Genomic DNA, 15,525 nt, shown 5'->3' with positions numbered 1-15,525 from the left:
TCAGCGACAATGCATTTCCGATATCACTTTATTTGCGCAATTGTGTGTGATAATCATTCGCACAATTGCTTGCCATTTTTGCTTTATTTGTGGGATGCTTTAAATGCACTTAAATCTCTCTTTAATGCCAAAATTAGCCCCAGTGTGATAAACTCTATTGAAGCAGCTGCCTCACAGGTAGGTAAAAACTGAAGAAGGTTCCTGTACCTTTATTGATTGTGCTGAAAGGTGAATTCCAGCAGGACTTGCTGAAATTCCCTCTTCTGCACAACCACTGAACGCACAGGAGCCCTCTCCAGTTTTCAGTCATGCAACCCTACCTCCAGCACTGTCATAAAAAGGGTAGCAAATTGATGGTTGTTAGTTTTATTGCTGTAGTTTTAACCACAAGTGATATAGGCTGTGTCTGCACTGCAGAAATGATGCAGGTTGACACCTCTTTAACTGCAGTGGCTCAATGCTATGGGGTTCTGGGATTTGGAGCTTTTTGTGGCCCCAGAGCACCCTGACAAAGAAGGCTAAATCTTTCAGTTTGGTTTGTCCAAGAGCTCTGGTGCCTCATCAAACTACAAATCCCAAAACTTGGTAGCACTGAGCCATGGCCGTTAAAGTGGTGTCAAACTGAACTATTTCTGCAGTGCGGATGCAGCCAGAGATTTTGTGTTTGTGTATATGTGTGTGAGATGTTTATGGGATTTCCTGCTTTGCCTAAGGTACCAAAATAACTTGGGTGGACCAGATGTCATAATCGCAAAAGAGGTCAAGGCGCTACAAAATGCAGAGCATTCCAGAAAAATGTAGGACATTGCCAAATAAAAGCTAAAAACACACTTATAAATATAAATTCACTTCATATTGCTTATTTACAGCTCTATTACATATACTGTATGTTGTTATGTACTCAGCCATATTTTTCTGATGAACTTATCTTTGTTAAAACACCCCGTTGGCTTGCAAAATACTTATGGAACTCTGCAAATGCTGGAAAGGAAGGAGGTCTGGTCACCCTGAATGTAGGACATGTCTTGGAAAAGAAGAATGACTGGCCACCCTGAATGTAGGGCATGTCCTGGAAAAGGAGGAAGTCTGGTCACCCTGAATGTAGGACATGTCCCCAAAAAAGAAGGAAGTCTGGTCACCTTGAATGAAGGACATATCTTGGAAAGGAAGGAGGTCTGGTCACCCTGAATATAGGACATGTCTTGGAAAAGAAGGAAGTGTGATCACCCTGAATGTAGGACATGTCTTGGAAAAGGAGGACATGCGGTCACTCCTGGCACAGAACCCCCCCCCGGTGTTTTGCCCTCTGCCTCAGGCGGCATATCGTCTTGGGCGACCCCTCTGCCCCTCTTTCCTCCACCATTGGGTCTCTCTTCTTCTTCTTCTTCTCCCTTTCCCCAGAAGAAAGGGGCTGCTGGGGCCAGGCCTCTTGCCACGTCGGCTCCCTCCGTTTCCCGGGCCTCCTCCTCCTCCTCCTCCGCTTCGTGGCAGCAGCCAGCAGGCCTCCATCCCTTCTTCTTCTTCTTCTTCCACCAAGAAGGTAAAGAGCCGGGCTTTTCTTGGGTCGGTTTCAGCCTCTCTCTCTTCTGTTGTGTTTTTGCTTTCAGGTGGCCTCGAGGTCCTCCTCCTCCTCCTCTTCTCTTCTTAACCGCAAAATGGAGGACCTTCAAGGAGGAAAAGAAAACGACACACATAAAACATACGAAGAAAACTAAACAGAAAATAAGATGTCGATGTCTGCTGCGTCTTGTTCTTCTTTTTCTAAGCCATGCTCAAAATGGAGGGCGTTTTGGAATGCCTCCTGGACAGACAGGAAGAAGGCGGGGATGTAGGACGTGTCCGGGAAAAGGAGGACCCCCTGTCTGTGTGTGTGTGTGTGCAGGTTGACCAGAGGTCCTCTAACCTCCAAAGGAGGACAAAAAGCACGGCAAAATGGAGGACTTTCAAGGGAAGAAATGACAAAATGAAAAGCATTCAGAGAGGAATGTCAGTCCCGGCTTCCTCTTCGAAATCATGCTCAAAATGGAGGGCGTTTTGGGTAGAGAGAAAGGAGGAGGCGATGCAGGACGTGTCCGGGAAAAGGAGGACGGCGGGTTTTTGTGTCGTCGTGGGCCTACTGCCGAGGCCCGGTCTCTCCGACCGCAGCCTCCCAAGAAGGTCCCTCCTTCCTGGAGCCGAGCTCCAGGCCCAAAAGGGAGGAAAGGAAGGAGGAAGCCAAAGGGCGAGGGTTAGGCCCGAAGCCCGCCTCAGGCGAAGGGAAGGCGCCCTCTTCTTCGCCTTCAGGAGCAGCCCCTGGCCGGGTGACAGGGCCCAAAACACACGGCAGAAGTAATCCACTATGACACCGCTTCAACTGCCCCGGCATTCAAGAAAAAGGGAGGGCATGCAGGACCAAAGAAAAAAGCTTGGAAACACTCATAGAAATGTGGATCCATGCTTCTGAGTCCTGCTCGAAATGGAGGACGTTCAGGAAAAGGGGGGGGGCATGATCAAATCAAAGCTGGATTGGCATCAGCCTTTCAGTCATTTCCATGGCTTATGGCGACCCTAAGGCAAACCTATCACAGAGGTTTCTTGGCAAGTTTCTTCAGCGAGGGTATGTGTGTGCCATTGCCATCCTCTGAGGCTGAGAGAGTGTGACTTGACCAAGGTCACCCAGTGGTTTTACATGGTAGACCCAGGATTTGAACTCCTGTCTCCAGAGTCATCGTCCAATGCTCAAACCTCTGCACCACACTGGTTTGCTAAATAAAAGCTAAAAGCACTCATATTGATGTAAATTCATGCTTCTTAGCCAAGATCGAAATAGAGGACGTTTTGAAATTCCTCCTGGACATAAGATTGAAATGTAGGACATGTCCTGGGAAAGGAGGATGGCTGGTCTCCCAGAACTTGCCCAGAGTCACCCAGTATCTGCCCTGCATGGATCTGGAAAATAGATGGGTCTACAGTCCTCACATGTGGCAGCCATACCTTAACTTCATCTCACTAAATCATGTAACTTTACCTGCTCTATGCATTATTTGCCTTTCCCTTCCTCAGGCCGTGGGATATAAAGGGATAAGGCTGAGTACGACTTCAACCACAGGAAAAGTCTATCTCCATACATCTAGCTAGTTAACTCATTATACCAGCAAGGAGAGCTTTGCCGAGTCTTCCCATGTTTTGATCTCAGGGATTAAAATGTTGACAGGACATGAAACAGATTGTTCCCCAAAACCCTTGCTGCCTACATTGGTTGCTGGTGCTTGTTTTGTAATGTTTTCTCCAACAAAAATAATCAAAATTTTAAAAATTACATGATTTCCCCCCTCCTTGGATTGTACAGTATTTAAGTCAGGGATGGAGAACCTACTGTTTGCCCAGCATATAATTAGAATCATAGAGTTGGAGATCTTAAGGGTCATCCCATCCAACCTCCTGCCATGCAGGAACTCACAATCAAAGTATACTCGACAGATGGCCATCCAGCCTTTGTTTAAAAACCTCCAAAGGAAGAGACTCCATCACTCTCTGAGGGAGTTTGTTTCATTGTTGAACAGCTCTTACTGTCAGGCAATTCCTCCTAATTTTTAGGTGGAATCTCTTATCCTGTAGTTTGCATCCATTGCTCTGTGTCTTAGTCTCTGGAGCAGCAGAGAACAAGCCTGTTTCATCCCCAGTATAGCATCCCTTCAAATATTAAACAGGGCTATCATATCACCTCTTAACCTTCTCTTCTCCAGGTGAAACATACCCACCTACCTAAGTCTCTCATGAGGACTCCAGTTCCTATCAGCCTCAGCCAACACAGACAGTGTTCAGGAGTTATGGGAACTGTAATCAACAAGTTTCACTGGAAGCCAAGATAACTAAATTGTGGCTGATGTACACTGAACATCTTATTAAATGACATGACTCACTGGAAAAAGGCTGTAATGGTAAAGTGGAAGGCAGCAGGAAAAGTGGGTAGACTCAGTCAAGGAAGCCATGGCCCTAAATCTGCAAGACCAGTTGATGACTGACCCTCTTGGAGGTCTCTCTTGCATAGGGTTGCCATAAGTCAAAATTGATTTGTTGGCAAATAACAAGTGAAGTCCAGCAATATCTGGCTATGTAAGTGAAAGTGACAGTGTCAAGATTGTGCCCCATAGCTAATCAGATTTGGCTATGATATTACAAATCCCATTTAGAGGGACCACTCAGTCCTTCCGTCCTTTCTGTCACCCTCCCCTGAACACTTGCCAAAGGGGAGGGAGGTATTTTTAAGTCTAGGGGCAGGGGAACTGCTTAAGAAAAATGGTTAAGCGTTTAATAAGAATCAGTGGCCAAATTCTTTTAGCTCAAATTTTCAGCTGCAGGGACTTTGGGGTTCCTAGGTACTTTGTTCAGTTAAAAGACATTATTACAGTGGTGTGTATTATTTAAGGGAAGCCATTTTAGTTTGATAGAAAGCTGACTTCAAACTACTGTATTCTGTAGGATGCAGAAACCTGATTCAATGTCTACAACAAAAACCATTCCTGAACAGGATTCATACATAATGGATATCTTTTCTTATTAATCCATATTTTAGTTTAACTTAGGCTCGTGGCAAGTTCCCTCCTCGGGGAACACAGAATTTTTATTTTTATTTTTACAGGAGAAGGTGATGAGCTCTGGTCCCCTGGGAATTAAATTGTGAAAACAATCTTGGTTTCATACATGCTAATATAGATCTGCTATTCCCTTCCCACATCTATTGCAAGATGTTTTAAATTGTGGCTGATCTTTTATGCAAATAGCTGTCTTATTAGACATTGCGGCTGTATGTGCTAATGTCTCCGTGGGTTTCTTGGGAGTTTGCTTTCTAACCATCAAAGCAGTTGAAATGAATGATGATTACTGCACAGCTTTGAAGAACAAAGAAAAATCACAGGAATTTTAGAGGTCCTGGTGTTGCAAAATCGGTGACAGCTTGAGCCACACAGACATCCAGGAAGGTCTCTGTGGCTCATATTAACTAGGTCAAACTTCTTTTAAATAACAAAATTGAAATTATTTTTCACTCCGTGGTTTATTGGCAGCTACAAAAGTTAAGTATTTTTTCACTGCTGACATTTTGTTGCAAAACATTACAAGGCTATTGAAACTACAAATGGCAATTAAAAAAACAAGTTCTTTGAGTGAATACAGTAAACTGTGAACTGGATGCTATGCATAAAAGTTCATCTCATTAGGTTTGCAAAGTTAGATGTTAAATTTTTTTCTCTCATCTGAAAAATGATGGTGTCAAAGATTAGGCAAAATGTTCTCATTGTCTTAATTTTGTTTTACAGATCAGTATGTCCGCCTGTATTACCCGTATCATTTTTATGTTACTACTAGCACTGTAACCTCCTACAAAGATTCGTGAGAATTTGAACTAAATGCTAACAGTTCTTTAGTCTTCTTGTAACATTTTTAGATTGCCATAAGAAAGTGGGTTGATAGTTATTTTTTTTATAAAAAATATCTGAAAGTCTGGGTATTTTTATATAGCAGAATATATTGCTAGAAAGTTGTGTCTTCTAGTTGTATATACAACCACATGAAATAACATAATGCAAAAAAAAAACCAAACAAATGTGTTTTCCCCCCCATTACAAACCATAACTTTTGGGAAGTAAAATACACATTGAGGGATTCCGACAGTTGTAGCCCCTTTCCCTATAGCAGTTCTATGTAGTGCATAATAAAGATTATTTTCTTCATAATCTAACTGTTTAATTTTTATACTCCTCTGTTTCTGTCTGTCTAATTTATTTATTTGTATCTTACTTATTTATTTATATCTTGTCCTGCTGCTGCAAATCAGTCTTCAGTATATATCATAGTACAGTACAGTACATTGAAATCAACCATGGATGTTATTAAAATATTCTTTTTTTTTTCTTTACAGAGTTGTTGAATCAAGAAACATGGGTAGAAAAGATGCCTTTTCTGCAAAAACGCCTGTTGATCAGTACAGAAAGCAAATAGGTAAAAATGGTTCATTGGATCTTCCTGTATAACCTAATCCTGCCCACTGCTTAAAGTTTTCATGAATGTTACACATTATTCTAGAAAAGCTGGTGAGCACTAAAGCAGGCTATTTTTTTTAAAAAAAATCTATCAAAATATTCAAAATCATATATTTCCCCATTGGTGTAGACCTTTAAAGGATGACTGGAAATCCTGTAATCCTTCAGATGATGTTGGACTCCCAAGTTCCATCAGCTCCAGCCAACCTGGACAAATCTAGGACAGGATGGAACATGTAGTTCAATATCATCTGGATGTTTACAGAGTCCCCATCTCCTGCTTTAGTCTATTACAGATAGTAATACAGTACAAACTCAACTCACAAAATATCAAGGGTAATTTGAAAATTAATGTAATACTGGCAATGTAACTCTTTCAGTTAAAAGGTGTGAATGCATGTAAGATTATTAGATAAGTTGATTTTGAGTAAAGTCTGCTTGAAAAATGGGTTGTATGAATGTAGGCAGACTTTGGGGATATGATGAAGTGCACCAGATCTTGAACCCCTTATTAGTTTCATCTCTATCATAAAGGACTTCTCTGGATTCAAGCATGTCAGGTTCAAACTTGCTGTTCAAAGCCTTTGTAGGACTTTGGCACTTTATTGTGCATCCACTTGTTTCTAATTTTTAATTTTAATTCTTAATTTTTTTTTCTCAGAACAGTTCCTTAAAATGTTTGCATGTTTTTTCTAATGTGTAGAAAGCATGGCTGGAACACTTGTTCAGAAGAGCAGAACATTAGTATTTATACAGAAGACTGAACCAAGAGAATTACTGCAACCCTCTCTAAATAGACAGCTTTCTTCACATATAGACTAGTGGGAGACTTCTAGGGGATAGTGTTTGTGACTTCCTGGTGTCTTGGGTGAAGAAATGGCTCTAGTTACAAATATTGTCTGATGGCTATGCTAATGATTTAGACCCTGGAGAAACAGCAATTCCTGGTAGCCAGCACATCGGATGCTTTTGTTGCAATGTTTAAGGTACCAAAGAGGAATGAAGGTACAGTTGTCCCTTCTGATTCACGGGGTATCCGTTCCAGACCCACCCACCCCGCAAATCAGAAAAAAATCGCTGATATTGGGGTCTCATTGATTTCAGTGGGTGTGCATGCCATTTTATTCCCTCCCTACTTGCTGTCTGAATAATCAAGCCCGCAACAGGGAGGGAAGACTGTATTATGATCTCAGCTGAAGAAGAACTTTCAGAATATTTGCACTTCATTCATAATTCTGCAAGCATCAAAAACTCTAAGTTCTTGTGTTGGGTCAAGTAATCATTAACTTGACTGACAATATATATCTTTCAACATTGTATCAGTCTGCTAAGCTAATGTCATGGATCTGAGTTGAGGTATGACTACAAACAGATTCATATCATTCTTTGCCTTTGGCATTGGATATCAAAGGTCAATACATACTTGCCTTTGTGGAGCAAGAAGTGAGAAAGCCAATTTTCATGCTTACTAGAAACAATGATTGATCAACTCCAAGCAGTCAATGTGGATTTTTGTGCAAATGTGTGGTATGGATAATTTCATTATTTGAAAGGAAAAGTTCAGAGTGGGGTCACACAATGGCAAGGTTTTGCTCTTATGTACAGGAAAATGATTATCTGATATAAATTAATAGAGAACTACTCTTGCACTGGAGTTGTACAAGAAGAATATCACATAATAATAGGTCCATAAAACTAAAAAGAGTTAAGCACCAGTTGTACCGCAAATAGTGGTAGAAAGCTGTGATTGATTATTGTCATAAAATAAAACAAAGCCAGTGAGTAAACATTCCTTTATCATAAATATAGATTTTGTGGTTTCAATAGTATTTCTCCGCAAAAAGCAATTGAAAGAATGCATTCAGATTATATCCAACAATAAGAAAAAAAGTATTCATTACCCAAGAAATTGTTCCTAAGGGAAGGTATTATTATATTTATTTATACTCTGCTTTCCCCACGAAATTGGAACTCAAAGCAGCTTACATTGTATTTAAAAGAATACAATTAAAGCACACACAGAAGTGTTAAAATATAATTAAACTGTTACAGTATTAAAACACATAACTCATTAAAAGAATAAAATGCAGTTAAAAAGATAAAGGTGGTTTAAAATGTTACAATTAAAACTGTACAACATCCCCAGCCTGTTCTTTAAAGACTTTCTGTTTTAAAAGTCTGTCTGAATAAAAATGTTGATGGATGGACAACAAGGAGGGGGCCATTTTAATCACCCTGTCAAAGGACTTCCAGAGTCTAGGGCAGCTATCTAGAAGACCCTTTCTCATGTTCCCACCCACCGTGCTTGTGATGGCGGTGAGACTGACAAAAGGTATTGTTATGACATGAATCTGAATGAAGACTGGCAAGTAAGAATGCCACTGTGGAGTGAGTGTGCACATATTTTTTCTGCACTAAAAAGGTAGCAAATCAACTAATGAGGGACCATTTTTGTCTTCCATGTTTCTGTTTTTTCTTTTGTTCAGTCTGCACATGCTTTGCTCCCACCCCACATGGTGCTTCCCAATACAGAGGATACATATGGGCTTGCCTACATTACTTATCTACCCTGGATCCCCCCTCAAAAGCTGGCTGTGTGCTGTTTATGTTACACAGTCACAAAATTCCAAATTGGGTCCGGACTGTTTACACAACCGACCTGATTCAAGGTTTCCACCCCTTGTCTTGCATTAAAAAGACTTACCTTTTGCTCTGGGTTTTTCAGAAAGCCCAGAGCAAAACAGGGCAACAGGCAACTGCCTTCCCACACAGTCCCTGCAAGCATCCTTGCCGATTTGCTCTGTGGACACAAGTTGCTTTGAGGTCAGAATGAGGCTCAGAGCAACTTACACCTGCAGTGGTGGTGCCAGCTGGCTTACAGTACTGGAAGACAGCTCCCTGTCCTTGTTGCACTTTGCTGCAGTAGGTAAGTGCAGGGATTTGGTGGAATTAAGAGCTAAGGTACTCATGGGGCAACTTGGATTATTCTGGCAAATGTAGATGAACCCTATAAGTGTATAGAAATACAACCCTTTTCTTTTCTTTCTTTCTTTTTTTACAATATCAGAGATGAGCTATCCAGGGTTCCACAAATTAATTTGTAGGTGTATAATGGTTCCTAATTCTCTCATCCTACACCATGTAGAATTGCACTCCAAAGAGCCACCTAGATTTCAGAATAGTTTGGGTAGCTGGGAATGGCAACTGTAAAAGGAGGCAAAGGGTTTCAGTATGTGCATGGTACAGCGTCAATCAGTCCTTGATATACATCTTTATATATGTATTTCTCAAAGCTTCATGCAGATACAAGATAAACATGAAATGCAATCCTAACACGGACGCTGATGAGGTAACAAGTATGGCCTTTAAATGTATAGCAGCAGAGGGGGCTCAGGGGAAATCTCAGTAGTCTCTGTACCTGCTTCCACCCTGTCGCCTTAACATTCAGAATCTGCCATATTCTGCATCAGAGCAATGATTTCTCTAGGCCAGTATAGTTGACAGCAACTCTCCTGACTTCCAGGCCAGGGGGCTTTCATATCTACCTGGAGATGCTAAGGGTTGAACTTGGGAAATTGTACATGCATACAATGTAATATAACCAGTATTTTTCAGCCAGTATTTGCAAGTGCCTGCTCATATCTAACTTTGGGACTTAGATAATGCTTCCAAGTACCAGCTAAGAGTTTTTTCTTTTGTTTCCTTTCCTCTCATGTAGAAATCACAGGAGAAGCAAAGCCAGATCCTTATCCTTGGCTCTTCCTTGTTTACCTCTCTGCTTTCACCTGGATATATATCAATCAGTCAATCAATCAATCAATCAATCAGTCATATAAAGGACTGTTGCCAATTGTCTTGGAATAGTACCATAGGACCAAAAGCATGAGAATTTAAATACCTCTGTAGTCAGTCAGTTAGTCGATCATTAATTGATTGGTGTAGGTATCACACTATATAAAATGAACCAAAGCCTCTACTGTCAGGAATTTATCATAGGAAGTACAAATTCATACTCATTAACTACTGAGAATTGATTTACAGACAGCAAGGGCTTGTCTATAATCCCTTGTTTAAAGTAAAGGAAGTTGTCTCTATGAACTCTTCTTCATTACCCTATTTCAGTTAAGTAGGCATGTTATTTACTGAGGTGCTCCTTAAGCACAATGATATATGTTTAATCATCCTTAAAACCACTACTAGCATCATCAGTGTACTAATATTCCAAAAAAGAGGTAGAAGAACCTGTTGCAAACTCTGAATATTTTATTTCAATTGCCACCAAAATTTAAATTTATATTTGCTGCAAGTATATAAAGTTTATATAAATATATACTTTATATAAGGTATGTAATAAAATTATAAAATAATTTTATAATAAATAATAAAATTATTTTGCTTTTTTTAAAAATAATAATATTTTTAATGGTGAGTATATCATCCTGAGAATTAATTTTTCTTTTGCAGTTTTAAGTATTGAAAGTTGCTAAGCTTCGTATGGAAGCTTTGTGTGACTAGACCTGTTGAATCAATGGGAATATGGTAAGTCCAAAAGTAAATTCTGTTGTTTTAGTGGGTCTACTCTAGTTGGAACTAACCATTTGATTTAGGCTACTGTGTCATAAATGAAGAAGATTCTCCTTTGTAAAGTGCTATGTAAATAATAAATATTATTAATAATAATAAAACTTTTATTTATATCCCGCTTTTCTGTTACAAGACAATCAAAGTGGCTCACAACATATTAAAATCCACATTTACAAAATTATGTCCCAAATTCCCCCCCTTAAAACAGGATTAAACATGTACAATTAAAATATCTATTAAAACACACACACACACACACAAACAAAATACGAGGACAGAGCGGTGGGCTGATACATGATGTGGGGGCAGTCATTCTGTGGCCGGGCACTTTTATTCAGGAAAGGCCTGCCGGAAGAGATCCGTCTTGACAGCTTTTTTAAAGCTGTCTAAGCTGGCAATTTGACGGATCTTGTCTGGCAGACCATTACATAGTTTGGGAGCAATTGCAGAGAAGGCCCTCTGGGAGGTAGCAGTTAGTCTGGTTTTTAAAGGCTGCAATAGATTCCTCCCAGAGGACCTGAGGGTGCGAGGTGGATTATAAGGGAGCAGGCGATCCCTCAAATAAGTTGGACCCAAGCCATGTAGGCGCTATATAAATAAAGGTAATAATAATAATAACAACAATAATAAGATTGATTTGGAAGACTTGCAAAAGATAAAAGGAAAATTGTAGGGGAAGATTGATGAATAAGATATGACAAAACTTTGGGAATGTTTGCACCAACCACAGCCATGGGGTTTTACTTGTATCACTGTTAGTAGAAGAAAGAAGTGAAATTTGCATATGCAGTGACTTTCTTCAGTCAGACATTCTAGCTGATAGGCTCTACCTGTTCCCCTAGCTAGTTTAGTCAAAGAAGTGAATAATAACAATAGAGAACAATTTTAGTGGTTCTAAGATTTATACCAAAATTTCCCATTTTATTTATTATTTATTTGTTCATTTATTAAAATATTTATATCTTGTCCTATATCAAAAGATTTCAGGGCAGCTTGTAATAAAATAAATCTTAAACAAACAAAAATAATTTAAAATGATTAAAATATATTAAACAGTTTCTCAGTTAAAAACTAGAAAATTTAAAAACAGTTAAAACAATTTTAAATAGTGCAGCTATAAAACATACACAGCCTGGATAAAATCATTTAGGTGTGAAGGCTTTAATGAAAAAACAAGTTTTGACTTGGTGTTGAAATTATCCCAGTGTTGGCACAAATCAGACTTCCAGGGGGGAACAGTTCTACAGCTGAAGTCTCATTGCAGAGAAAATCATCTCCCATGTTCTCCCACAATGTTCTCATACTCAAGGTTACAGAGGAGAACCACTCTAACAGACAAGGATATTTAAAAATAAGGCACTTCTTCAAGTTATTTATTTATTTAATAGCCTGCCTTTCTCCTAATATAGGGACTCAAGGCAGGTCGCAGCAAATTTAAAACAATAAAAATTAAAAACATCACAAAACATTAAAATTATAAATAAAAACAAACATTTTATAAAGTTAAAACATTAAGCATTTAAATAGTAAAATGTATATAAGAACTATATACAAACTTTAGAATCTGAATCACAGCAAAGCATTTAAAACCCTAACCCTTGTCACTTTTAAAAAGCCTGATGGCACAAAAATGTTTTTATCTGCCAGGGAAATGAGAGTAGGGTTAGAGCTATCCTGGCCTCTCTAGGGAAGGACTTCCAAAGTCTGGGAGCAGTCACTGAGTAGGCCCTTTCTCTATTTCTTAGCAAATGGTCCTGAGCGGGTGGTAGGACAGACAGAAGGGCTTCTTTGGACAATCTTAAGAGCTCTAATGGGGTCATAGAGGGAGAGATAGTCCTTCAAATAACGTGAACCCAAACTTTATAGGTCAAAGCCAGCACTTTGAATTGTGCCACAAATGGACCAGCAGCCAATGGAGCAACAAGGAGTTGGGTGTTCCCTGTAGCCTGCTCTAGTTAACAACTTGGATGCAGCTCTTTTGGGTCAGCTGAAGTTTCTGAGCAATCTTCAGAGGCAGCCTCACAAGTGTTGAAGTCTTAATGTATTTAGTACTTTAAATGTTAGCACCAGTACGCTGAAATTATGCAAAAATCATATTGCTATCCAGTACAGTTCCTTCAGAAATGGTCTTATGTGTTATCTCTGTGGAGTTCCAGCAAGCACTCTAGCTTCTGAATTTTGCATTAACTGCAGTTTCTGAGTTGTGTTAAAGGGCAACCCCACATAAAATGCATTGCAGAAGTCTAATTGGGAAGTTGCCAGTAGATGGATTACTATGGCTAAGTTAACACTGTCCAGGAAAGACCATAGCTGGTGGACCAATCAAAGCTGACCCCAGTCACTCCATGCCATGGAGTCTGTCTGGGCCTCCAGTGACAAAGATGGGTCTAGTAGTACTCCCAGATTATGCACTTGCTCCTTCAGACGAGTACAGTGTCATCCAGGGATGGTTCCTGGACCTGAGAACCACCACACAGAATTTCTGTCTTACCAGGATTCAGCTTCAGTTTATTGGCCCTCACCCAGCCCATTGCAGCTTCCAGGCATTGTTCCGGCACCTTCACAGCCCTAGCCGACTGAGATGACAAGGAGAAGTAGAGCTCAGTGTCATCAACCTATTGATGGCACCTAGCCCCCAAAGTCCTAATTTCCTCCCTCAGCAGCCTCATATAGACCTTGCACAGCTTGGAAGAAAAGATGGAACCTTTTGACATCCCACAGCATAGTGATCATGTGGCTGAGTAGGAGTCCCACAATGTCTTTTTCTGGCACCAACCTTGCAGATAGGTGCTCAACCTCTGCAGTATAGTGTCTCTTCCCCCCCATCTGCCATGGCTGGTCCAGTAGGATACCTTGATCAATGATATCAAAAGCTAACGAGTGTTCAAGGAAGATCAACAAGGTAGCACTCCCCCTATCTTTCCCTTGGAGTAGGCTGTCAGTCAGAGCAACCAAGGCTGATGCAGTTCCATACCATGGATTAAAACCAGACTGAAATGAGTCCAGATAATTTGGTTCTTATAAGAATGTCTGAAGCTGCTCAGCCACCACAGCGACAGGGTGGTACTTCTCACATCTTCTGTTTCCAAGGTTGCAAGATAAAACATATGTTGTTTCACAAATTTGTACATCTGCAAGGTTTGCAGTATGTCTTGTATGCACAGAATCGTATATACATTTTAAAGTTGTGCAGGATTAAACATAAGTGAAATTGAAAAATTACACTTTAGTTAATGGGACGAAATACATGGAAAATGTTGTAAAAATCTGTACAGTGGACCCTCCCCCGCGTAAAGCACATATTGCGTAAGCTTGAGCCCCATTATATCCAATGGGGCTCATGCTCGCTACACGGCCGCATGTGCGCTCTGTGCCCCATGGCCACGTGTGCGCCCCATGGCCATTCACAAGCTCCATTGGTTATAATGGGGCTTGTGCTTGTCACGTGGCAAAGGGCGCATACCCATTTCCCAGGCAGCTTCAGCCTATGCTGAAAGCCACGGGCAGGATGGCAAGTGAAATTGGGAAAATGCAAGAAATTCAGACCTGAGAATTTCTTTTTACTCCCCTAGGGCCTAAATACCCCAAAGGCACCAGATCCTGTATATTATTGAAAGCTAAGCAGAGTCAGTCATGGTTAGTACTTGGGTGGTAGACTGCCAACAAATACCAGGTGCTATAGGCTATATTTCGGAGGAAAGAATTGGCTAAACCATCTCTGAGTATTCACTGCTTAAGAAAACCCTATGATATTGATGGGGTTGCCATAAGTCAACAGGTGACATGAAGGCATATACATGCACAGTACGTACTTAGCTCTCAAATGAAGGGTGAAAATGAGGTTCCCTTTTCAACCCCACATGCATTTCCACAGTAACTTGAGTTACAAGGAAGATGACCCAGTAACCTACAGGCGTAGTGGTTTGTAAAAGCCCTGCTTGCCTCTTTTCTGTCCAGCTTTCTGTACATTTGTACATACAGGACGAGGAAGTGACATGAAAAAAGAGGGGCTCTTTTATTCTTTTAACCTCTGTTTGCAAAAGGCTAGAAAAAGAGAGAAGAGGTCACATTTTCCTCAAACCTGGGCTATTTCCCTTGCATTACAGATGAACACATCCAGAATTCAAGGGTATTTCTGGCATGTGTTTTATACTAGTTTATTTTGAAGAGAATAGGCACTATATCTATCACAGCTAACTGTACAATTCAAAAGAATGGGAGAATACAATCATGAATTAAACAGGTTGTTTCCTTTTGTTGAAGTGAATAGGAAATTCATGCTGAGTGACTGTAGTAACTATTAACCTTTGTCAAGCATCCCTTGAGCTCCCAGCACAAAACACTAAAACCATCAAAATGACACAGGTTAAAGTAGCAGAAATGTGCTTCTTTCCAACGTAGCACTTTTTAACAGCACAGTCAGTATGTTTAACCTGTCAAATAAATACCTGATTGTCACTGCTGTATCTTATATAAAACATACATATATAGCACAAAATACATTTTGGATTTAAAGAAAACAGCCTGACTCTGTTTGCTGCTTTGACACTTTCTCCATTGGCTCAAGCTGCTGTGATGTTAGGGAATGACCACAAACATTATGAGAGTTGTTGGGGAGAGATTAATCTGTGGGATTCTAGAAGCACATCTGATGAAGATCTGAGAGGAAGTTGGGTTCAATATGTGTGGACCTACCTAGGACTGGGGATGGTCGCCAGTATGTCTGTAAGGGGGCTGGAGATGGAGTGGGGAGAGAAGGGAGTAGATGTAGTAACAGAATGGCAGATTAAGAAGGCAAGACTGTGTAAACTTCACAAAAGGCGTATAGACTAGGAGTGTGGATCTTTGTGTTTCTTGTTCTAAATAGCCAAAACAAATGCAGAAACAAAGTCCCCCTTGCTGGATGAGAACATGAAGATTT

At 40.3% G+C, this 15,525-nt stretch overlaps 1 protein-coding gene across 4 annotated transcripts in view; it reads left to right on the top strand.

Moving 5' to 3' along the window:
- Nucleotides 1-1,021: 1,021 nt before the first annotated feature.
- Nucleotides 1,022-15,525, top strand: part of TRIQK (triple QxxK/R motif containing) — a 117,636-nt gene continuing 103,132 nt past the window's right edge. For 2 of the 4 annotated variants that reach the window (XM_042465866.1, XM_042465864.1), the window contains exons 1-2: nt 1,022-1,540; nt 5,900-5,979. In XM_042465866.1, coding sequence (XP_042321800.1) covers nt 1,242-1,540; nt 5,900-5,979 — 379 coding nt within the window. In that variant the 5' untranslated portion in view covers nt 1,022-1,241. Of the gene's footprint in view, nt 1,541-5,899; nt 5,980-6,723; nt 7,254-10,484; nt 10,710-15,525 lie in introns of those variants that run through there. The other 2 variants (XM_042465865.1, XM_042465863.1) reach the window with 2 other exon arrangements.

The sequence above is a fragment of the Sceloporus undulatus genome, chromosome 4, assembly GCF_019175285.1.
Source record: "Sceloporus undulatus isolate JIND9_A2432 ecotype Alabama chromosome 4, SceUnd_v1.1, whole genome shotgun sequence".
In the NCBI taxonomy this organism is placed as follows: domain Eukaryota; kingdom Metazoa; phylum Chordata; class Lepidosauria; order Squamata; family Phrynosomatidae; genus Sceloporus; species Sceloporus undulatus.
Note: the sequence above shows the minus strand (reverse complement) of the source record. Positions and strands in the feature narration are given on the sequence as shown.